The sequence below is a fragment of the Brassica rapa genome, chromosome A09 (assembly GCF_000309985.2).
Source record: "Brassica rapa cultivar Chiifu-401-42 chromosome A09, CAAS_Brap_v3.01, whole genome shotgun sequence".
Lineage (NCBI taxonomy): Eukaryota > Viridiplantae > Streptophyta > Magnoliopsida > Brassicales > Brassicaceae > Brassica > Brassica rapa.
The window spans coordinates 11243749-11268376 of record NC_024803.2 but is presented as its reverse complement, the minus strand read 5'-3'; the positions used below and the strand labels follow the sequence as shown (position 1 = coordinate 11268376).

General features: G+C 35.2%; 2 protein-coding genes across 3 annotated transcripts; one reads left to right on the top strand and one right to left on the bottom strand.

The window, feature by feature from the left end:
- Positions 1-1629: 1629 nt before the first annotated feature.
- Positions 1630-19438, bottom strand: LOC117128246 (probable disease resistance protein RXW24L). Of its 2 annotated transcripts, none has more exons than XM_033280281.1 (5): positions 19216-19438; positions 4167-5012; positions 3930-4073; positions 1999-3825; positions 1630-1850 (listed from the first exon to the last, which is right to left on the bottom strand). In XM_033280281.1, exons 2-4 carry the CDS (start codon positions 5002-5004, stop codon positions 2018-2020), a joined length of 2790 nt encoding a protein of 929 aa, XP_033136172.1. In that variant the 5' UTR covers positions 5005-5012; positions 19216-19438; the 3' UTR covers positions 1630-1850; positions 1999-2017. The 2 variants fall into 2 exon arrangements, with proteins under 2 accessions (XP_033136172.1, XP_033136173.1); XM_033280282.1 differs by having other exon boundaries at positions 4167-5015; positions 19216-19423.
- Positions 19439-19746: 308 nt separating this feature from the next.
- LOC103838612 lies at positions 19747-24628 on the top strand. Its single transcript, XM_033280288.1, has one exon. The coding sequence runs from the start codon at positions 23910-23912 to the stop codon at positions 24438-24440; it is 531 nt and encodes a 176-aa protein (XP_033136179.1). The 5' UTR covers positions 19747-23909; the 3' UTR covers positions 24441-24628.

Here is a 24628-nt window from a genome sequence, read left to right as displayed (position 1 = left end):
GCTTCACATGTGCGGTTGAAGTTATTTTCAGTAGCTTCCTTTATCTGAAGAGAAGTAATGATGGGTATCATCAATAAACAATGGGTTAATTTGATGAATATAATGGAAAAAATTACACACAAAAAAATATATATATTGGAAAAAATATCAGATTTATAGTAAAAGGGTAGAGAAAGATAGAAAAAAAGGAGAGAAAAAATAATATTGTTAATTGGTGAAATATATATATATATATATATATATATATATATATATATATATATATATATATATTTTGGTACAGGATCAAATTTCCCATCAATAAATACAAATACTGATTCGAGCATAGGGTACACGAACTAGATCAGACTGGCATTTATCAAAGTGGTACACTTGAACTATTCTGTAACAAATAAATCTTAGTAGCTGGAATAACTGCTGAATTTGGGATTAAAAAAACCCTCACGCACAAGAGTTGTGAGCTGAAAAATTGGATAAAATTTATACCAATCTCAATTTTTTTTTATCCCTTCGTTGTTAATGATTCTCAGATTGAGTCATTGTGATATGAGGTCAAAAGTTAGTTTTCTGAAGGCTGACAAGATGGTGAGAGAGCTTCCATCTGCACTTTCCATTTGCCCTTTGAAGCTGAAATCCAGCTGAAGTGTTAACGGCCGGGGATTAAGAGGTGGGTAAGTTGGTAGGCTCTTTCCGAGGGAGGGAAAGGCAAGTAGTCAGTTTCAGGAGCTCAAGAAAGGGATGCTTTAGCTGTTGAGGTGAAGAAGGGAATGGAGGTAAGGCTGGCAACTGAAGTTATATAATATAGTTATTTTCTTATGTATTTTTCTGATATTTTTCTTAAACCCTTAACTACCAGAGCATTGTAAATATTAGGTATCTTGCACCCCCCCCCCCCTCCCTCCCCATGGGAATCCAGGCCGTGTCTCAGTGCTGGTGTGGCTGATCGTCAGAAAAGACCAGCTAAGCATCATCGGCCTTTACCAAACTTTACTCATGAAAGTCTCGGAATGCTCACATTCAATCAATATTAGATTAGATATAGAATTTACTGGCTCTTATTTGTTCACGGCGGGAGGCGTGAACTCTGATTCGATCTGGGTATTCAATCCCGCGTTTGTACAGACTTTTGGGGGTGCCAAGATCCAAAGTCTAGAGGGAAACAACTATTTGATTACTCATGCTTATTCGAAAGCTTTGTTGTTTTAGGATCTGGATATTCTCCCGATAAAAGACAGAATATGATCCTTTTGCAACTCCTTTGGAAAGATTACATGAATGGTATTTTTTTTCATGTATTTCAAATACTTCGTACAGTGCCGAACAAATTATTGGGTGTTCTTTTAGTGGCTTCAGTGCCGGCGCCATAGTTAGCTTGGAAGGCTAAGGGCTTTAGTCGACGTCGATTGATCAGTTTTATATTTGTAACGTTTCTAATTCAAAACCGAACATGAAACTTTGGTTTCATTCGGCAACAAAAGAACATAATATGATTGTCTGGTTGTGAGCAAAGTAAATCAAAAAATTAAAGAAAATATATGGATAAAACAAACAAAAAGTTGTTTCAAGAAACAAAGATGTCCATATGGAAAAGGAAAGCAAAAGCATCTACCGCTCTGATACAGTATTGAAGAGTCAAATAAAACTAGTATCTTCACTCAAACAATTGAACATATAAGAAACCAGTTTTGCTACAAACCACAAAGTATTTTTATTCTTCGTCATAATACCGTAAAAGAAAAACATAAGTCTGATTAATTATACAATAAAATACACAAGATTGCATAGAGATTATTATTCGGCTGATTCGCCAATACCCAAGTTGGTAAGAGATTTGCTTCAGATCAGATCATCTACAAAACATAAGAACCAAACGCCAATCAAATTCAGCAGAATTTTACTTCTTTAAAAAAAAAAATGTCACATTAAACACTGTAAATTTGGTTTCTATCCTTTCTGAAAACATACAGAGAATTGATATTAGAAGAAAAGATGTTTTACCTGGTGCGTAGTTTGTCTGTTAAAATATTATATGCATGATTTCAACAGAAGGGATGTGTTGGACTTTGTAGTAATCTTCTCCTCCTTCGGACAATCTTTTCTTCCATTCCTCTCCCATGTTTTCAACTCTCAAATACTTTAAGGAAGTGATGAATGGCAGCCCAACAGGAAACTCCTTTAGTTTTTTGCAATTATCTATAGAGAGAGTATAAAGAAGGGGCATGGAGCCTTCTTCTACTATCCACTCTTTCAACTTCTCTAGCTCCCCTAAATATAGCTTCTGCAACTGAGGAAACCCACCCCTCGAGCAAACCATTCTCCTCCCACTGAAAGATCCACTCCCTAATTTAACCTCTTTCAGATGCACCAGCTTCTCTAGAATCCACATTGGGTCCTCCTTCAAACCACTCCCGAATAGATACAGGCTTGTTAGGCGGGAAGGGAACTGTAGTTCACCAGAGAGCAAAGGAATATTTGTACTCAACTTCAGCTTGTTGAGTTTATCAAATTCCAATAGAGTGCTCCATTTGTTGGTCCCCATAGGCACTCGTCCTTCTTTCGTCCCCTTAGCCCCTTCGTATACTATATCAATATTTTCCAGGTGTCTCAATCCATGTATCGATGCAGAAAGATTTTCTAAGCTGGTCTCATCAGTTATCTTGATTCCAAGAGTCCTCAATCTGGCCATACCACGAAGATCCTCTAAATCGCAGTACTCCGTTGAGAAATTAACCAAGGTCTCCAAGTTTATTAGATGATTTAATTCCAACTTTCTCTTCTTTCGCCTACACCTTGGTAATGCAAGGTATCTCAATTCTTCCATTCCCAACAAGTAGGTGTGCGTGAGTAAATGAGAACGCCCAGTTACATTTAAATTTAGATAGATCAGCAGCTTTAGATTTTGTAGAGAAGAGGGAAGATGAGATACCCACGCACCTTCTAAGTTCAGATATCTTAAGTGTATGAGCTCTCCAATGCTATCAGATAACTTCCTTTCTTCAAATTTGGCTCCAGGAAGATGTAGTACTCTCAAAAGTTCCAACCTTGTTAAGCCTAAATCCGAAAGGCTCCAAAGTGCTCCATCCTTTTTATCAAATGTATCAATGGACGTATCTTCTGGAACAACCCGAAATAAATTATCTTCAGCCAATAATGAATACAAATCCGACTTCCAGAAAACCACTAGAGATCGAACCTTTGGATTACTAATATCTTTCTCAACATTCAATGTAGTCGGATCATGTGAGACAAACCTCCGTGACTGATAGTGTGAAGTCGGAGAGCTGACACCAACAGTATGTAGGAAATTCTCTTCTTTGGCTTTATACAAACAAATTTCTCTCATCAAGTCATGCAAACGGCATGTCTCAAATCTCCCAGTGGTTTTGTCTATTTCGGATATAACCATATTTCTTCTCACCAACTCCCATATGTAATTATCTCCAACAACTCCAATGCTGTTATCTCGATTGCTGTCTCCAGTTCCATACTTAAGTATTCCTTCTGCAGCCCAGTAATAAGACAGATCTTCAACATTTATTTCATAATCTTCTGGAAAATGGGCTAGGTAGAGGAAGCATAACTTCAGATAAACAGGCAACTCTTCAAAGCTTAGAGACAATATATGGTTAAGCGAATTATTGTTGTCGTCACTGGTTCCACCAACGAGATGAGATCTAATATTCTCAGATAACCGTTCCCAGTTGTGAATTGTGTATTTCTCAGCCAGCAATCCCCCTAACAATCTGATAGCCAAAGGCAATCCCCGACAATGTTCCATCATTTTCTTTCCCATCTTTTCCATCTCCTTATCATCTGGAGTCATTTCTGCACAAATTATAAAACAAATAAATAATATTTCATTAAAATGTGATAATAAGTTATCTGATGTCTTGCGATCATTCCAAAACATATCTCATTTGAATTCTTACCAGATGCATCTTTTCTGGGCATCGCTATACTTTTGAAAAGTGTCCAACTGTCTTGATCAGATAGGCATTCTGGTTTAAAGTCTTTATATGTTTCTCCAGGTCCTGCGACTCGTTCATTTCGAGAAGTAAGTAGCACCTTCGAACCTGTATAACATTTAACGTTTGACTATTATATATTTATATAACACGAAAAAACATAATGAGTTATATTTGTACCATAACATATGAGGTTATCACCTGCTTTGTGTGGAAATATTCGCTTGATCAAGTCCCAATCTTTTTTATTCCATATGTCATCTAATACGATTAACGAGTTTGATGTTTCTAATAGTTCAAAGAGTTCGCCTTGGAGGGCAGCTCTTGTCATCTTCTGGATTTCCTTTTGCTGTTCTTTGGATCTGAAATTCTGCAAGATTGCTTGCCACACTTTGATATGATCACAAACATGGGAAACACAGACCCATGCGAGTCTATCAAACTTCTTTTTAACAAGGTTGTCATGAAAAACTTGTCTAGCAAGGGTGGTTTTCCCAAGACCACCCATCCCGGTTATGGAAACAACTTGAATATCATCTTGCTCCACCAAATATCCTAGTAATGTCTTAACATTTGCTTCCATCCCCACAAGATTGCCTTCGTGAATTTTTGGATATTCTTGTCTTTGTGGAGAAGGTTGTGGATCCTTTACATCGTCAATTCTCTGGTGTACCTTAAAATCTTTCATATCACGAACTGCTTTCTTGATCTCCTCACTTAAGCTTCTAATTTCTAATGCAATATTCCTGCGTTCCGGAACAAAGCGCGCAATACCACGTTTTCCGAGTACATCTTTTAGACGAGTGCGTTCAATTGTATCTTCAGCGTCAAGAACAATCTCATTGATCCTTTCCACACAGCTTCTCACCACTTCATCTGTATGCTTTTTTGCGTTTGCATCTTTCAAAAATGACTTTAACGTGTTTAGATCAGTTTTTAGCTCATTAACTTGATCTTCAACTCCCTTAAATTGTTCGTATTCATGGCTCAGTAGGTCCCATAGCTTTTCTATTGCAAATGACACAAGTTCCCCAGACATAATGGATCCTGCTTTAAGTAGTAAGAAAATAAGAATCAAGTTACGTAGTGTTGAACGAATACTTATAATCACATCCCTAAGAGGTCAACCAAAGCAATATTGGATTTACATATTGCTTCTTTTTTTTTTAAATAGTTGATGTTGGAGACGGGCTTGCAGACTCTCTTAAAACCCTGCCTGAATTTATATCGGCCAATCTAAAGTGAGGGATGAGCGTTTTTTAGTGAGGAAGAATGCAGCAGAAGCTACTGTCAGATCTTTAATTATCGAGTCTCTAAAATGTGCCACTCTAATTCGTGCCTTAAGGCCAATTCCATTGATTACTTTAAGGACCTTTTGACAGCTTTTCTAAATCATTAGGGCATCTCCAACCCATACCTATTTTTTCCTCTATAATTCTCACAAAAATAGAGTAACTCTATTATAGAGTAAGTTTTACTCCAATGGTTTACTCTATTATTGGAGATGGTCTTAGTAATGCTGCATTACTCAATATTCATTGTGGACGGAGCATTGATGAGCTGTACAAATTGTGATCGAGATTGATTGGTTTTTGATGCAGAGAAATATTTGGATATATTTCAAATATCTTAATTATCTAAATTATTATTTATTCTGGTATTTATCTTAATTAGTTATAATTATTTTAAGGATTTTTAATAGTTTTAAGTTTATTTGGTTTTTATATAAATAGTCGTTTATGCCTAGAGTTGTATTCAGTTGATTGATTATTAATAAAAGTTAAGAGATTTCTCTTTGTTGTTCCTTGCTTTCGGTAGATCATTAGTGATCTCAACGAATTTAAGAAGACATTGATCTTAGGTATTTTTAGACTAAATAAGATTTTTTTGTTATTATTCTAGTTTTCCGGATATTCTCAGAATCAACGGATTTCTAGTTCTATCCTATAAAGCTTCCGCTACATCAGTTTTACTATGTGAATCAGTCTTTTTTGTGGTCTTTTGGTGTGTTTTAGTGATTTTACAGATTACGGGTTTGTTTGTTAGGAAATGACGCGAATAGATGAGAACTTGGATCTTAAAGAGAGCATTGAAATTAAATGAAGTTGAAATGTGGGAAGGATCATATGATCTAGGATTTTCAAGGTTAACTTAAAACCCATCAACTAAGTTTGTTCTTGGTAAAAAACCTCAAACTAAGTATTTAACGAAAAAATTCTCAAACTAATTTTATTTTGATGAATTAAACCCTAACAAGTCGAATTACCATTACTACCGGTAAATCTTAGTTTAAGGGTTTCTACATTAAGTTAACATAGTTGAGGGGTTTTACTATTAAAAATAAAAAAAAACTCAAAATCTTATAATATTCTCTAAGAATTAATAACTTAAATTTTCAAAATTAACATTTTTAAATTTTTTTTTGAATACATGAGTTTGATGTGTTTTTAACATCAAAATTATATTTGTATAAATTAAAAATTTAAAACCCCAGAAAATATAATAAACATTATCTAAAGATTTATTATTACATTTTTATTAGAAAATATATAATTTTATTATATTTTCTTGTTTTTACATTTTTAATCTTTTAGTAATTTTATTACATGTAAATCTTTAGATAATTTTTTCTTATATTATCTGGATTTTTACATTTTTAACTTATACATATATGCTGTTGATGTTAAAAAGACATCAAACTCATATATTTACAAAAAAAATGCTAATTTTGAAAATTTAAGTTACTAATTTTAAGATAATACTATAAAATTTTGATTTTTTATTCTTTTTATTGGTAAACCCTTCAACTATGTTTACTTAATGTAGAGACCCCCTTAAACTAAAGATATACCGGTAGTAATGGTAATTATGACCTGGTAGGGTTTAATCCATTAAATAAAGTTAGTTTGGGGTTTTTTTGGTTAAGTATTAAGACCATCTCCAATGGTTCACTCTATTTTTTACTCTAAAATAGAGTGACTCTATAATAGAGTTGTGATATATTCCAATGGTACTCTATTTTAGAGTGAAAAATAGAGTGATGAACAAACAAAAAACAACTTACTCTATATATAGAGTAAACCCATTTTTTACTCTATTATAGAGTGGAAAATAGAGTACCATTGGAGCATTTTTACTCTAAACTCTATTTTAGAGTGAAAAATAGAGTGGGGTTGGAGATGCCCTAAGTTTGAGGTTTTTTACCTAACTAAACTTAGTTGAGGAGTTTTAACGTTAAAAATACTATGATTTATTACATATGGATCGATGAAAGAGCAAGATGGTGGTTTTAGTTGTTCCTGCGCCAAAGAAGAATGAGAAGAAGCCCAAAAAAAAGCAAAAAAAAAAAAAGAAAGAACATAACCTCCAATCCAATGCTCAATATCAAAAATCTGCCAGAAGCATTAGATCAGTCTATTTAGAATTTTGATTATCGTCAGTTTAACACACGATCACCACATCTCTGATCTATGTATCGGTCAATCTCGTGCAAGAAACATAATAGCACCATGGTAAAGATCAATCTAGTGCTTAATATCAAGAATTTGTTGAAGGCACTAGATCGGTCGATCCAAAAATTTATAGCAGTCATTTTGACACTAGATCAACTATCCCAGGACTACAGATCGATCTATCCGACGCAAGGAATCAAAGGAAAATGATCCATGGAAGATATATAGACTGTGAGGTTTCATCAAAGCCCATTAGATTTGTTCAACGTTAGGCCGGCTTACACAAGTTGCACGTAGACAATTTATGGGCTTAGTCGATGAAGGCCATTAGATTAAATGCAACATAACAGGTGTGTTAGGTCAAGTACAATAAACGGTTCTTCTTTTTCAGCCACAAGAGATCAAGCTTCAGAGAGAAACAAGTTGCACAAGAGAGACAGAGACATTAGTATAACTATACGCATATAAAGAACATTGTTGAGCTCATATTGTTCTAGCTTAAAGGCCTTGAGACTAATCGTGTCTTCTTGGTGTTTCTAAACCATCACGATTCTATACGTGATTGGTTCTTGTAAACTCTTATTGAGAGAAAAGTTGCACAAGAGAGACACAGACATTAGTATAAGCATAGAGAACATTGTTGAGCTCATATTGTTCTAGCTTAAAGGCCTTGAGACTAATAGTGTCTTCTTGGTGTTTCGAAACCATCACGGTTCTATAAGTGATTGGTTCTTGTAAACTCTTATTGATCTAGTAAAGTTTGGAGCAAGAGTTCTCCCACAAGACGTACCGGTTAGAGGTCGGGAACTCGTTAAAGTTGCTTGTGTTCATTAAGCTTAACTTACAAGTAACAAGTTGATTGCTTAGGTTTGAGATTCACACAAGGCTGAAATCCTAACATAGACTGGTCCATGTTTTGTAGATTTACTGATCTCGTGTGTTGCAAATCCACTTAACATAAACCAACCCGAATCCGACAAAAGAGTACCATTTATACCTGAATACATAATAAATCAAGAGACTCGTATTTTTATGTATTATATTCACTTTTCTTTTCTTTTCTGAGTTCTGGAGAAGCCACTGAGATTTTGTAAACATATGGAGAAGATCTCCTCTTCTTCTCAATATGGAGAAGTTTTCAGAACCCTCTGGCTTATTATGTTCAATCTCTTGATGTTTATATGAATTGACCGTATAAATCAATGTTATTAACAAAATCGCACTTATATAAATTGACTGTCAGAGTGTTAGTCATCTATTAATTTATCAATACGATATTGTTTTGGATAAATTTTGTAAAATTAAAAATTAATTTTCTTGGAGGTTTGAACTATTTCACAAGTGGACAAGTAAGAGCATATTAACTGCTAGACAAAGTAACATTCTTGTATAAATTATGTAAACATTAACTTATATATAAGTTTTAGTTTAATCAAATAAATGTTATCAAATTTTTATTTTTTTAGTTTTATCAAATAAATAAATAGTTATTTATATTTTTAAATTTAACTTTAAAAATCATTGTTTTACATATTTAAATTATTTATTATTAATTTAAATATTTATTTTATAGGATTGCTAAAAAAATTGAAATATATTGTAAAATTTTAAATTTTGTGTTCTTTATTTATATAAAGTTACATTTTAAAATACCATTAAAGAAATAGTTTAAATTAATAACATTTTAAAAAAAAACTTTATTTTAAAATTTGACAATCAATATATATATAAGCACGATTTTGAAAGTTTATGTAGTAGTTATCAAGAATGGTGTCTTTTTGATAAATTAACTGATGACTAGCACCTTGACGGTCAGTGTATATATAAGCACAATTTTGAAAGTTCATGAAATATTTTTAAATTATTGTTTAGTTAAATATGTAATATGCACTACTATAAAGTTTGGAAAGAAAAGAGCACGACGCATAAAGTTCAAGTAGTATTTTTGAATTTTTGTTAGTTCACTATGGAATATACACTGCTATAAAGTTTGAGAAAGAAAATGCAGAACGAGTAAAATTCACGTTGAAACAAAAAATATTGATATCTTCGTAGGAATCACCCAGGTACTCGTAATACCTAAAAGAAGAAGAAAAAAAGTTAAGGAATGGTTTCGCAATGTTGAACAAATTATTTTTAACTGGTAAAAAACTCTCGAAGAATCAAAAGTTGGAATTGCTTCCATCCAATTTTATGGGATACCAGAAACATGGCATCAATCATTATTACAAGAAGAAGATTACAAAAAAAGTTGTTGTTAGGAATTGGATAACGTATAAGAATCCGCTCATAGAAGGATTTGAGGAGGTGTATTAGATGATCCTATAGCAAAGTTGAAAGAACTGAATGAAACAGATTGCTGATAGATATCACAGTGATAGAAGTTTTGGAATAGGTGAAGCAGTCTATGTGAAGCTTCAGCCATATATGCAGGGCCGGCCTATGGCTGAAGCAGGAGAAGAATGTGCTTAGGGCCCACTTAAATTTTTATTTTGTTTCTTATGAAATTTGTGAAGCTTCAGCCATATATGCAGGGCCGGCCTATAGCGGAAGCAAGAGAAGCATGTGCTTAGGACCCACTTAAATTTTTGTTTTGTTTCTTATGAAATTATCATATATTTTCATAATTATTATTGAGAATAATGAGAGTAGAAGATGGGAAGAATATTGTATCTCTATTATTAAAAGAGAAGTACACATTAGAAAATACCTCTTAGTTTTTAAAGTTAATTACTCTTCCATGCCACTAAGAATTAAATTGAATTTCTTATTTTAATGTTTATCTTTTTCAGTTGGATTAATGTGTTTTCCTTATTCAAATATAAACTTAATGTCATTAAATGAACCTACCTATTTTAATGCTTGTTTTTTCCAGTTAAATTAATGAGTTTTCCTTAATCAAATTTAAACTTAATGTCATTAAATGAACCTAAAAATACATCATATTTAACGTAGCTTATTACGGACGAGTACAGCCTAATAATGAACTTGAATTTTATTTTTACGAAAACGTGAATCACTTGACATATGTAATATTTAAAATATATTAACTACAATATAACAAATGCATATAACCTAACTATATTTTAGTTTGAAATGATCATGCTCAAGTTTTATATAGTCAAGTTACATCATGCATCTATCGATGTACAATATTCAAACCACCTATAGTTTTCGTTTTCTTTATAGGATGTATCAACCAACCAATCATCCTATTGATTTTCTAAGCTTTATAAAAAACAAATCAATAAATACAAACTCAAAATTCAATATCTTTTATTAATCAAAACAGAATATCTTCAATGTGGTATCTTTAATGTACCTATCCTTTATATACTAAAACACAAGTCACTTGAGCAATAAAATTTTGCCACATGTCATTATTTTACGAATAAAAAACTAATTGATTATCAACATAAGGATTAAAAAAACATCGCAAATAAACCAACTGAAAAAAGAAATGTCTCCAATCAAAAAAAAGCTCCACGAACCACGATCTCTAATTTCTTAAAACTGTAAAATCTTAAATCCCTAAATTTTCTCTAATAAACACCTTATTTCATGGCACAATTATAGTTTAAGTTTCTTGATTGTAGTTGCAAGATCTCAAATAATAAGAATTTGCTCTCTTATTATTAATCTTAAGGAAAATCCTCTCAAAACCTTAAGCTCACACTCACAATCCTAAAACTCTCACGGTTGCAACAACTCTGCAACTCTCTTTATATAAGAAAAGATATCTCCTAATCTTATTAGTAAAACCTATTATAGATAACTCCAAATCCTCTTAGTAAACCATATCTCGGTGGGATTAGGATAACTTGATTCCCAAGCTAATTCAAGCTTACTCCAACATTCTCCCCCTTAAGCTTGAAACCATTTCTTGCCAAGTCTTCAACGCCAACTAACCTTCTCATCTCTTTGTATCGAATCCTTGCGAGTGCTTTCGTTAAGATATCTGCTCGTTGCTCGCTTCCTGCAATGTGATGAACCTCTATCAAGTTGTTGTCCACGCATTCTCTTATGAAGTGGTATCGTCTATGGATGTGTTTGCTTCGACCGTAAAACACCGGATTCTTAGTGAGAGCTATAGCTGATTTATTGTCAATGTAGATCACCACTTTCTCACACGGCTTTCCAATTATCTCACTAAGAAGATCTTGAAGCCAAATAGATTTTTTTGCTGCCTCAGTTGCTGCCATGAACTCTGCTTCACAAGACGATAGAGCCACCGTTTCCTGCTTCTGAGAACACCAGGTGATAGGCGAGTCAAGGAAGTAGAAAACGTGGCCAGTAGTGCTCCTTCCATCGTCATCATCAACATTGTGGCTTGCGTCGCTGTATCCACTAAGCTTCGGGTTGTCTCCTTTCTTGAAAGTAAGTCCATGAGACCGGGTTCCCTGTAAGTAACGAAGAATCTGTTTGATAGCTGCTGCGTGTGAGGTCCTTGGCTCTGCCATGTACCTACTCATTACCCCCACAGAGTAGGAGAGATCAGGTCTGGTGTGCAAAAGATATCTGAGACAACCGATATTTCTTCTGTACTCCTTCTCATCTACTCGTCCTTCATCACATGCCTTAGAAAGCTTCAGACTTGGGTCCATAGGAACATGAACCATGTTACAGTCTTGCATTCTCGTTTCCTCCAATATCTTTTTAGCGTATCTCTCTTGCTTCAAAGTGATTCCTTCATCGTGTTGTTCGACCTCAATACCTAGGTAATATGTGAGCTTTCCTAAGTCACTCATCTCAAACCGTGCTGACATTCCCCTTTTAAACTCGATGACCAATTCCATGCTTGTTCCTGTTACAAGAAGATCATCAACATACACGGCTACGAGAAGTAAATGTTCTTTGTCTTGTCGTCGATACAGAGCTGGCTCCTTAGCAAACTTAACAAACTTCAGTTCTCCAAGCACTTTATTTAACTTTTCATTCCAAGCTCTTGGAGCCTGACGCAATCCATAGAGAGCTTTGTTTAGCTTATATACTCTGTTCTCTTGTCCTTTGACTTCAAAGCCTTCCGGTTGAGCAACATAAACCTCTTCCTTTAGATCGCCGTGAAGAAATGCAGTCTTAACGTCTAGATGATGCACTTCCCAACCCTTAGAAGCAGCGAGTGATAGTATAAAGCGGACGGTCTCAATGCGTGCGACAGGGGCAAATACTTCATCAAAATCGATGCCGTGACGCTGAATGTAACCTTTTGCTACCAATCTTGCTTTATACTTGTTGATGCTTCCATCAGAGTTACGTTTCACTTTGATGATCCACTTCAGACCAATTGCTTTAGCTCCAGCAGGAAGATCAGTTAGATCCCACGTCTTGTTTTTCTCTATTGATGATATCTCATCGTCACACGCATCACGCCAAACTTTCTCGAGTTTTGCTTCTTCAAAACTCCATGGTTCACTGTTAACACTTAGTAGCAAGCGTTCTCCTTCGACTTCTGCCAATAGAACGTAATCATCTAGGTAGCTTGGCTTCCTAGTTTCTCTTTGGGATCGTCTCAACCCCGTTTCAGCACTCTCTTCATCGTCATCTTCGATCTCAACTTGATCTTCGGTCTCATGATCCTCTGTTTCCTCTGTTTTTATTACTTCACCTCCGTCCACCTTATCAATCTTGCTCTCACGATTCATCTCATCACCTTCATTGATTCCATGGTTTCCATATTCTCCGAACTCAACGTTGAGTGGCTCTACACTTTCTTCTCTCTCACAATTCTTCCAATCCCAACTTTTGTTTTCATCGAAACATACATATCTGCTTACCACCACCTTTCTGTTTATTGGATCAAGTAATCGATACGCTTTCGATCCTGGTTCCGTACCGAGATGTATCAGCAGTCGAGATCGATCATCTAACTTCTTTAGGTGACCCTTTTCAACCTTAGCATAAGAGACGCATCCAAAAACCCGAACATGATCAAGTCTTGGCTTGCTTCCTTTGTACGCTTCGTATGGTGTTGTGTTCACGAGCACCCGTGTTGCTACTCTATTAATGATGTATGTAGCGTGCCTTACTGCTTCACCCCAGAGATAATTAGGCAGGCTCATATGTTTCAAGATGCTTCTAGTCATGCCTAAAAGGGTTCGGTTCCGGCGTTCTACAACCCCGTTTTGCTGCGGGGTGTATGGGGCTGTGAGCTGTCTCGCAATTCCATTGTTTTCACAGTAAGATTGAAACTCGCTTGAAACAAATTCTCCTCCTCTATCGGTTCTAAAAGTAGCAATGGTAGTTCCTGTCTCTTTCTCAACGATCGCTTTGAACTTTCTGAACTTATCAAACGTCTCTCCTTTCTCCCCAAGAAGTATAGACCACATGTATCGAGAATAATCATCAATGGGTGTTATTGGGCCACAGAGGTCTCCATGTATAAGCTCAAGTGTTCTCTCAGCTCTGAAAGATGTTGCTTGCGGAAAGGGTTGTCTTGCTTGTTTTCCAAGTAAGCAGCTTGAACAAGTCCCTTTTTCGATTACAATCTTAGGTATACCCAAGACGAGTTCCTTGCTGATCATTGACCTCATTGACTCTCTGCCTATGTGTCCCAATCTTTCATGCCATCGTTCAGATTCGCTTGATACTGAAAGCTGTAAACATCTCTCAGTAACGATGTCGATGATGACTTTATATAAGCGGTTTTGTGATCTCTTTGTTTTTGTTATCAGCTTGCCATCTTTATCTCTTAGCGTAAGATACTCGTCTCTCATTCTCACGTCACAACCGGCTTCCGTAGCTTGTCCAAGACTAATTATATTACTCCTAAGGTCTGGTATGTAGTAGACATCAGACAAGAGTTTCTTTCCTCCATCTTTACTGTAGAATAGGATCGAGCCCTTGCCTTTAATGTCAATGCGCGAATCGTCTCCAAACCTTACTTTTCCTGTGATAGTTTCATCAATCCGTTTAAAATACTTGCGGTTGCCGGTCATGTGGTTGCTTGCTCCATTATCTAAGTACCATACGTTGTCTTTGCTTGCCTCAAACTCTTTAGGATTAACATTCTTCTCATTAAGGTACACAACCTCTTGCATCATTAACTCTTCTGCCTCAAGTGTGCTTTCATCTTTAGTCTCGGTGACTTCTTGTAGTTTCAGAAGTCGATCAGGACAAGTTGATGCGTAATGTCCATGCTTGTCACAGCGGAAACATTGGATCTTTGACATGTCAAAATTCTCTTGGTAGCGATCGTTGTAGCGATCGTTATACCTACCTCGTCCTCTTCCGCGGTTATAGTAACGTCCACCACGTCCACGACCTCTATAGTTGTTATAACCCTGATTATATGAGTTCGAGGTAGGTTGAGATTCGTTGTTTGCGTACATGAGTTTGTTTTGTGTTTCCTCTGTTTCTTCTTCTTCTTTCACTCTATCTTCATAAGCCTTTAATCTCCCGATGATATCTTCGAAGGTTGTGGTCTTGAGGTCAAGAACTTGCTCTAATGACGCAACAATGTGTATGAACTTCTTTCTAGGAAGACTAGATAGAAATTTTTTCACGAGTTTGTGTTCTTCGATGGTTTCTCCCAGAGCGATTGACTTTGATGAGATTTCTGCTAGCTTTCCAACAAAATCATCAATGGTGTCATTATCTTTCATCTTCAGTCTCTCGAATTCTGCCATTAACGTCTGTAGTCTTGCTTCACGAACTCGTTCTGCGCCCATGTACCTTGATTTTATTGCGTCCCAAACTTTCTTTGCTGTATCGAGATCACCTACTTGTAGCACAAGTACTTCAGGTATGGATTGAAAAATTAGGGCTGTGGCCATGTCATTCTTCTCTCCGACATCTGACTCGCTTTCCACCGCATCCCAAACTTTGTGTACCTTTAATAACAGCTTGATCCTTATTACCCAGACCGTGTAGTTAGTTGTCGTGAGCATAGGACACTTTATTGTGGAGGAGGAGCCTCCTCCTTCCTTCGGTTTCGAAACAACGATGTCTCCCATGATGATTTCTTCACAGTTCCTGGAAGCTCTGATACCAAATATAGTTTAAGTTTCTTGATTGTAGTTGCAAGATCTCAAATAATAAGAATTTGCTCTCTTATTAATCTTAAGGAAAATCCTCTCAAAACCTTAAGCTCACACTCACAATCCTAAAACTCTCACGGTTGCAACAACTCTGCAACTCTCTTTATATAAGAAAAGATATCTCCTAATCTTATTAGTAAAACTTATTATAGATAACTCCAAATCCTCTTAGTAAACTATATCTCGGTGGGATTAGGATAACTTGATTCCCAAGCTAATTCAAGCTTACTCCAACAACAATTTCAAACTGTTTCATCTATAATTTATTTATTCACTATCTTCTATCCCTCTCTCTTATTCTATGTCGTTTGTTTCTTCGTAATTTATTTGGGTTTTGAGTGTTGCAACAATAACTATATAGCTTATGACTTCCTTATGTCCAAGATCGGTGTTTCTTCTTAAAGCAATACTCTCATATTCTTTTTGTTCAGCTTCAAGTTGTTTTAATAGATTATTCATAGGAAGACTAAGGGACAACGAGGCTGGGCATATAGATTTTAAAAATCTGAAATGGAAATACAAAGTTAATATTTTATCACTTTTCTTTTAGTTAACTATGCAAAGTTTCAGCGTTATTGAGTTTTTTTGGGTAAATTGTTTCGTATATTATGGATATAGTACAAAAGAAATGGTGCTCATCTTTCCTATTAAGAACGTGAAGATGGAGAGAAAAAAACGTGAAGATGGCATATCGGTGGTGCTGTGTAGACTGAGATTAAGGTAATATTTTATAGAGTAGCTTATTTTGTAAATTGTTATAATTTTCTAGATATGTTATATATCCACAATTTATGACTTTATGTATATATATGAACACTCTTCAACATCTCTTGACACGCGGTAATATGAGGAGATAATCTGTGTGGGGTTGGTATTTTTGACTCTAAGATGTAATAGCAATACATGTTAAATTTATATGATAATTTGATATAAAAATAAGTATTTTTCCCCGTACGCAGTACGGGACTGACACTAGCTAAATATAGAAACTGTAACCATAATTATACTAATTATAAGAATAGATTTGATTCCAACCAATTGATCTATTACTTTGGTAATTGATTTGCTTGCAGAAGAAAAAATAATAAATTTAAAATTTGTAAGAATATAAAGATATAGAGATTCCAACCAGTTGCCTATATTTGCGTATGATTTTCGCATAATAAGCTTCAAATTGAACATTGAAAAAGATAGAGAGATTTTTTTAATCTCTTGCCGACACAGAACTTAAACAAAACGAAGAGTTAAAGGTAATTTTTTTTTTGTTACACTTCCCAAAAAAACGGTTACAACATGGGCTTTCATAATACGGCTTTTTAATATATTAATGTTATGAACATTTAATAATTATCTTGACGAAAAACAAAGACTATAAATAATTTATTATTAATAAAATTATGAAATTATTTACAATTTGATGACTAATTCATCGCCCTTTTTATATGTTAAATTTTTCATACAAGTTTAAAAATCATTGTATTTCCTTTAAATATGTATAACTGATTTATAATCTTTTATGCCATACTAAGTCATAATATAATATTTCTTCATATTTTACATTAATAACCATTGTTTTTATATATTGTCTACAATTCTCTAATTACGTCTATTTGTTCAATTTTTTATATGATATTGAATATTCGCCGTAAATAAATGGTTTAAGATGCCAAAAAAATATTTAGTTGGTGAATATAATACATCAAATATTACAAATACATCATTTAGTTAAATAAATAACCAAAAACCAAAAATTTATATCCGGTCTAATTTAGCTTTATATTACACACGTTTTATATACTACTATGATTACTCAAACTAGGCTAGATATAAATATACGAGAATCTAATAATAAAAACATAATATATTTACATCATAATTATGATATAGTCCAATATCTTCAACATCTTTCTATACGCCCCTCAAGCTCAAGGCGGATAAAGTGTAAACGGAAGCAACGGCTTGAGATTGACTTGCAGATTCGAAGTTGTGATAGGAACATGTGAGTTATGGTGGCTAGATTGCTCGACACTGAGAGAGATGGACCTGTAGATGGAGGATGGTGTGAAGCAAGGTGGTGTAGATGAATATGCAGATTGTAGACTCGTCCGGAGTGTAAGGCTTGAGACCCACGCTTGCGCAAAGAGATCTCGGAAAGCTCATGCGAAGATCGGCTGATCTTGTGACGGTGATTGAGATCCAAGGTTAGTATTAGGGATAAATGTTCCACATCGGATATTGGAAGGGATCCTTAGCAATATATAAGATGGATGGACCACTCCACTTAGCACCAATTGGTTTTAGGTTGAAAGCCCATCTAGCTTAACATGGTATCAGAACCCGATCCACGCAGTCCAACCCGATCCACATCGATCTGGCCCAAAGTTGGCCCATCGATCCTTGCCCGAACATTCCGAGATTGACGCTCAAAAGCCATCATCTCGAGGGAGCGTATTAGAGATAAATGTCCCACATCGGATATTGGAAGGGATCCTTAGCAATATATAAGATGGTTGGACCATTCCACTTAACACCAATTGGTTTTAGGTTGGAAACCCATCTAGCTTAACAGTTAGTAGATCCAGTGTACCAACGGCAGTGGTGATGGTGGGAGGTGATCATTTGTGATTATTGATTTAAAATGAAGCGATATGATGCTTGTTGAGTAAGGAGCAGAGATCAAAGATCTCGTTGTTAGGCATCCTTAAGTGACTTGAGTTGCCGCAAACGTTAAAAAGCCTAGAGTTGCCATGGAAATTGTTGTCTGGACGAAGAAGATTTTTTTTTTAAAGAAAATTTAAATAACAAAAATCTAAATAAATAGCTAATAAGTTTTCAGAAAATATAAAAATTTTATTTTTATTTTCTTTTATAGGAGAAAACTGTTTTTTTTTTTTTGCAAAAGAAACAAAAATTTAAATGACCAAAATGGTTTTAGAATCCAGAGGCATGTGATATGCTTGAATTGTAGAAGCACTAGGCCTGGATTCAGAAGTCTATAATAGACTTGGACAATAAGAAGCTCATTGGCTTAGATTCAAAGGTTCATGATGAACTTGAATAGTGAAAACATTTAGTTTGATAAAAATAACATAAAAAGAGGCTCAATGGCTTGAAAACGAAAAATAAAGAAGATCTGTGGCTTGAAGAGCAAAAAAAAAACAGGAACGGAACCAATCGTTAGATCATTGTGGCTCTGATAGAATGTTAAGTTAGATGGATTTCCAACCTAAAACCAATTGGTGATAAGTGAATTGTCTCATCTATCATATATATTGATTAGGATCCCTTCCAACTAGCGATGTCGGACTTTGTGTCTAATAATTATCACCCATGTTTATAGTTTTGTCTTTGGGTCAGAATCTCTGTTTATAGTTTAAGCATGACATTTTGTGGTTTAACTTTTTCCTCCATCATTTTCCTGCATATATGTGATGCAGTCTTTTTTGTTCGAACGATGATTCTCTTTATAGAGAATCCTCTATTACAAATGATCTTGGTATATGTTGTTCTAGCTGCGACACTAGCTAATTAACGCGCTTCATACGTAAATGTCTTTAAAGATGAAATTCACATTTATTTGCAAATAATAGCACCAATCAAACTACCAGAAATTTCTAAGGACAATGTTTTACTGTGAAGACTTGAGAGAAATAAATAAACAAAAGAAAATAGAGATCTTATTCACAGCAAACAAAGAAATTTGCTAAGGAAAAAAAAAAGGAAAGAAACCAGATCGATAACATTAAAAGAAAAATGACTAACCTCTTGATGCCGCCTGGGAAGAATAGAGAGATTCTAGCTCTTTCGTTCCTCCAAACAAAAAGATTTAGGTTTATGTTTTCAAAGTTAAAATATCCCGTTCTTCTGGTATTTTTCTTAGATTTCTAGCAACTTGTGGTGTATCTTCTTATCCATTAACCTCACATTCTATGGCTCAGACTTTACAACTCTCCACAGACAACAAGGAAACTACGTAACTGTGTGGTACTCGTCTTCCATATTTGTACTCGCAGCAACTTGTTGTGTGTCTTCTTGCCCATCAATATCATAATCGATGGTTCAGACTTTTCAACTCACCACAGACAACGCTGTACTCGTCTTCCTCTTAACTCTCCACAGAAAAACTCCATATGTTGTGGACCTTCTTGACGCGGACTACGTAGTTTTTTTCTACCTTTCTTTTCTTATCTTCATTGCAGAAATTATTTTCACTCCCTCTTATCAGCCTCTTAGAAACAGTTTTAGGTTTAGGCTGTTATATCTTCTTTTTTTTTGTTAGGCTGTTATATCTATATACATATTATTATTATTTCCTAAGATGATACAATATATAATTGATCAATAATTAAAAAAAAAATTCCCTTTCGATTTGAAGTTATATATATGTTTGTAAGACTCCTCTGCTAAAAGTTCAATACATTTATTTTGACATTGACAAAATGTATTACAAAATAAAAACAAATGCAGAGTATTCCGTATGAATTATGGTAAGAAACATCATCATCCCATATAGCTGAAAAAATTGATGGAGATATTATTTCATACCATATCGAGTTCAGAAGGATCTTGATCATTGACATCAAAGATAATAGCAGCTGTTTCTACCTCATGTGATCTTGCAATGTTTATATTAGCATCAGCAGTGGCAACCGTGTTTGTGTACATATCGTTTGTATCTGCAACCTTCTTTTTAGCATCATCCATTGTATCAGCTTGTTGGCTACAACCTGCTGAATCCTTTCTCAAAGTTTTTTTGGTCTTTTCTCTATGATCACATTTGGCATCTAGCATAACATGCCTTTTCCTGCTGACAAACAACAAATCAAACATTCTTTAGAACGAATGTGCTTAAAGATAGTGCGGTGCGAGCATCCAAAGGTGCCCTTAAATGTAGAAGGTGGATTACATCACTCCACAAGGCCCACCAGATAGCAGGTCCAGTCCATCATAATTAGATATCAGCTCGGCTCCACGAACTGAGCGACGAAACACCAATTCAAACTTTTAGCCGGCTCAAGCAGGCAACTAAAAGCAGATCGTCTCAGCGGCTTAACTCAAACGGCCTAACTGTTCGTCCCGATGGGCTGAAACCAATCAAACAAGGCGACCTAGGGTAGGGTAAGGAGAAGTAACGACCGACTATATAAGGAGACAAAGAGACATCAAAAAAGGGATCTGAAATCAACTACACACACCTTGCGGCTAGAATTAAAGTTTTACTTCTTATTCTTGCCGACTTGTACTTTTATGGTGTCACCAGCTTGTTTCACCGCTTGTTTCCTTATTTGTAAACCGACAAAACTTCTTCTGATCTAATAAAACATCTTTGTTACTAACCCACCGACGAGTTTCGTCTCTCTCACTTGTTTCTGACCAAACTCGGTACAAACATTAGCGACTAAAAATTATATACCGCCACGTAATTATAATTCATTAACTAGTTCATATAGTAAAAACAAATGAAAAGTTCAACTACTAAAAAATAAAAATAAAAATAATAAATATTTTAAATGATGAGCTTAAAAATAATAAAATAGCCAACCAAATATATTTTTTTTTACATGACACAACCAGATTTTATTTATTGTATTGCTTTTTACCAATTAAAAATGAGTATATACCAGTTTGGTTGCTTATAATATACTTTTTTTCCAAGTATCATAAAGCCTTAATTTTTTTTTAACATTTTTCTATATTTTTATTAATTGAGTTTAACTAGATGAATATTAAAAATTTGCGATTTATTATTTTTAGAAAACTGGATGCTCTAAGCCAATGCTTCAATTTTGAACTTTGAGGCACGGCTCTGCTTAAAGAGAAACTATAACCTCGATGAAACATTAAAGACAACTAATACCAACACTTGCATACTACTTAAGCTTTGGGTCTGCCGTTTGAATAGAGCTCTGTATTTTTAAAGCAATACACTTTGTATTACCTTTCCATCAATAATCGTTTCTATAGTGGAACCTAAAGGCACTTTTCATTAACCCTGGCTTGAAACCCGTTTTTCCTTGATCAATCTAGCCAATGTTCAAAAGGATATTCTCTCTTACCTGCAATAAAAACCATAAACAACAACTGAGTGATTTTTTTTTTTTTTTGAATGAATGAATGATCGCAAAAAACATCTGTTACAATCAATGCATCGTTTGTGTGGAAATAAATAGAGAGCTATATAAACTTTTACAAAATAATCTACTCGCAAACCAGAGGCTCATGGCAGCCTCGGGTCTCTTGGCTCATCTTCCTTTAATCGAGGTGATTAGATCCCTGACCAATTTATCAAGCAGTGCCGCAAGAACTGGTGGAGCCTTTGAAAGCTCTCCCACTCGTCTCCTATTTCTTTCATGCCACAGAGTATAAACTGTTGCCTGGAAGCAGTACCGAAGAATAATGGTAAGAGTTTTATCTTGTAATCCAGCTACCAGGACTAGTAGTAGCTGATTCCACTCGTTTGAGTAATCCACTCCCAAGGATGTTTCGAATAACTTTGCGCCACACTTCTTCTGAATACGAGCATGTGAAGAACAGGTGATCCCTGGTCTCCATAGGATCATTACACAACCAGCATTTTGTTACCGCATGTGAATTCCATTTAAGCATGCGATCACCCGTAGAGAGGCTGTTATTATGGACAGCTATCCATACAAGCATCGCGTTCTTTGGAGTGATTCTTGAAACCATACACCTACCCACCATGGAACCTTGGGAAATACCATTCTCGTTAGGTTCCAGGTTTCTGTTGTGCTGAATCCCGCTTGTACCTTCCAGCACCATTTATCTTCTGATTGCGTTAGACCTCTTGTTCTCATATCAAGAATTATCTTATCTATTTGAACCAGAGAACTTACTCTGTGCCTTTGACCTCTACGACTGAATTGCCATCTCCACAGTTGAATTAATCGGAATACCAAGATCAATACATCCTCTCTCAGCTAGTTTCCGCTCTTGACATTTTAGCTTCATTTGTTTTGTTAAAGACAAGTTCCCTGGAGTTTGATCAAACTCTGCATCATATCCACCATCTGTTAGCTATAACTAAAGAAGATTATTAGCAACGTTGCACAAAAGCAAATCTTCTAAAATCAACCGAAAGGTTGACACAAACTTGTGTGTAGTAGTAAATGTCATCCAACGGGTCAAGATTCTTATTGCAGTCACCAACAAAGAAAGAAGAACCAGCCTTTGAGGATCTAGCAGACAGCCTTCTGCCATAGCAACTACCTTGGACCATACACCCTCTACTATAAAAATAAAACGACAATCATATATATATATAATTTTTTTTGGATAAAGCAATTGAAGCTTTAAGATTGCCTTACATATATACTAACATCAAACACAAATAAATCATTTTAAAGATTCTGAGAATCAGTAAGCCCTCCAAATACAAAGTAGTTCCTCTCAAGTGCAACAATGACGTGACCGGCTCGAGGTGCTTCCCTGAAGTTTCTAGCTGCTTCCATACAAACATATCTGAATTTCGTACTTGACTAGAACTATCTGGAGACATACACACGTACACATTAAAAAAGGTGTGACTCAAGAATGCTTTTCGAACATGTATCAAGGATGTGAACACCGGAGAGCTAAAATTAATCCAATATGAACATTGGAGAGATAATATCCAAATCTTTACTGCCGACTTCAATGATTTTGTTCTTTCTCGTTGAGTAAGCTTGGCTATCTCGTGGAGAGAGAGGCTTCTCATGAGATTAGGGTTTGACAAGACTATGACAGTATGACTCATTTTTTTATGCTAAATAGGAGAAGAAACCGAACCATTTTGTGTGTGTGATAAATGTGTACGTTCGGAGGAGGAAATTGAAGGAAATAAGAACGTGAATTGATGTGATAGTGTGATTTGTTGTTATGGAGAGTTGATATGGTACAAATCCATATTTTTGATTGGATGATTATTTTTTCTAACATGCATATCATTGCCCTTAAAATTTTCCTTTTCTAGTGTAAATTTTCCTTTTCTAACTATTCAATTTTTAGTGTTACAAAAAAAAAAACTATTCAATTTTTATATTGCAAAGTTTATGACTTTAAATATAACAAATTATTGTTTAACAGTCCAATTTAAAAATTCAATTTGGACGTTTTTATTTTTCCCCTACCCCGGATCAGATATATCACAAGTTACGTATATAAAATGGCAGAGAAATAACAATTACGCGTTCTTGGCAGCGTGACTAATAACTAATAAGGTATCCTTTTTCGTTAAAGAAAAGAATACTAACGTAGACTTTGTCCTAAATTTCACAACATAACTCCGTACCACCAAGTCAACAAAACCATGGTCCATTTATTTCTTCAACACGCTATTTTTCCTTCCTCAAAATTGACCTTAAACAATCTACTTACCTATACATAAAACAATTTCATGCTCCAAACCAAACCCATCATCACTACTTCAAAACCAAAACAAAAACACAAAAACAGAGAATATGAGAAAGAGAGGAGAAAACAAGAACAGATTCTTTAGAATCATCACCATGCCTCTAAAAGTTTTAGGCAAGGCTCGTGACCTCTACATGCGAAGCATCACAGGCTGCGCAGCTCGCACTCACTACTCCTCAGCCGATGCCGTCTCCATTCCCTTTCCGAGAAGCCGGAGCACCTCCTCAGCCTTCTCCTCCACCACCTCTTCGCGGAGGATGTCTTCCGATTTCACCTTCGACGATGACTACAGCGAGCTGGTCAGAGCTGCTTCCGTTAGGAGTTTATGTCATAAGAACGAGATTGACATGATCAGACACCAGCAACTTCAGCAGCGGCAAGAAAATCGCGTTGCGGTGGGAGCGGTTGTGGCTGCAAAAGGCGGTTTGCCAAAGAGCTCGAGTGTAGGGATGCCAATGGCGAGGATTGATGAAGAAAATGAAGAAGAAGGATCATTGAAGAATCAAAAGAAAGGATCTGATTTCTTATACCCTCGTAGCAGATCACACGCGGTTACTATTAGAGGATCCAAGTTTTAATTAACTAATTGCATAACTGTCATTTTAATTTTTAAAGAAGTATGATTTCTCGAAATTTTACGTTGGGGGGGGATTAAGGAGAAGAAAAGAAAATGATTGTGAGGTATACTAGTTACTAGTGTTATAGATTTGTACTAAAAGAAGCTATTGTTAAATATTTTTATACAATAAATCGTATTTTTGGTAAA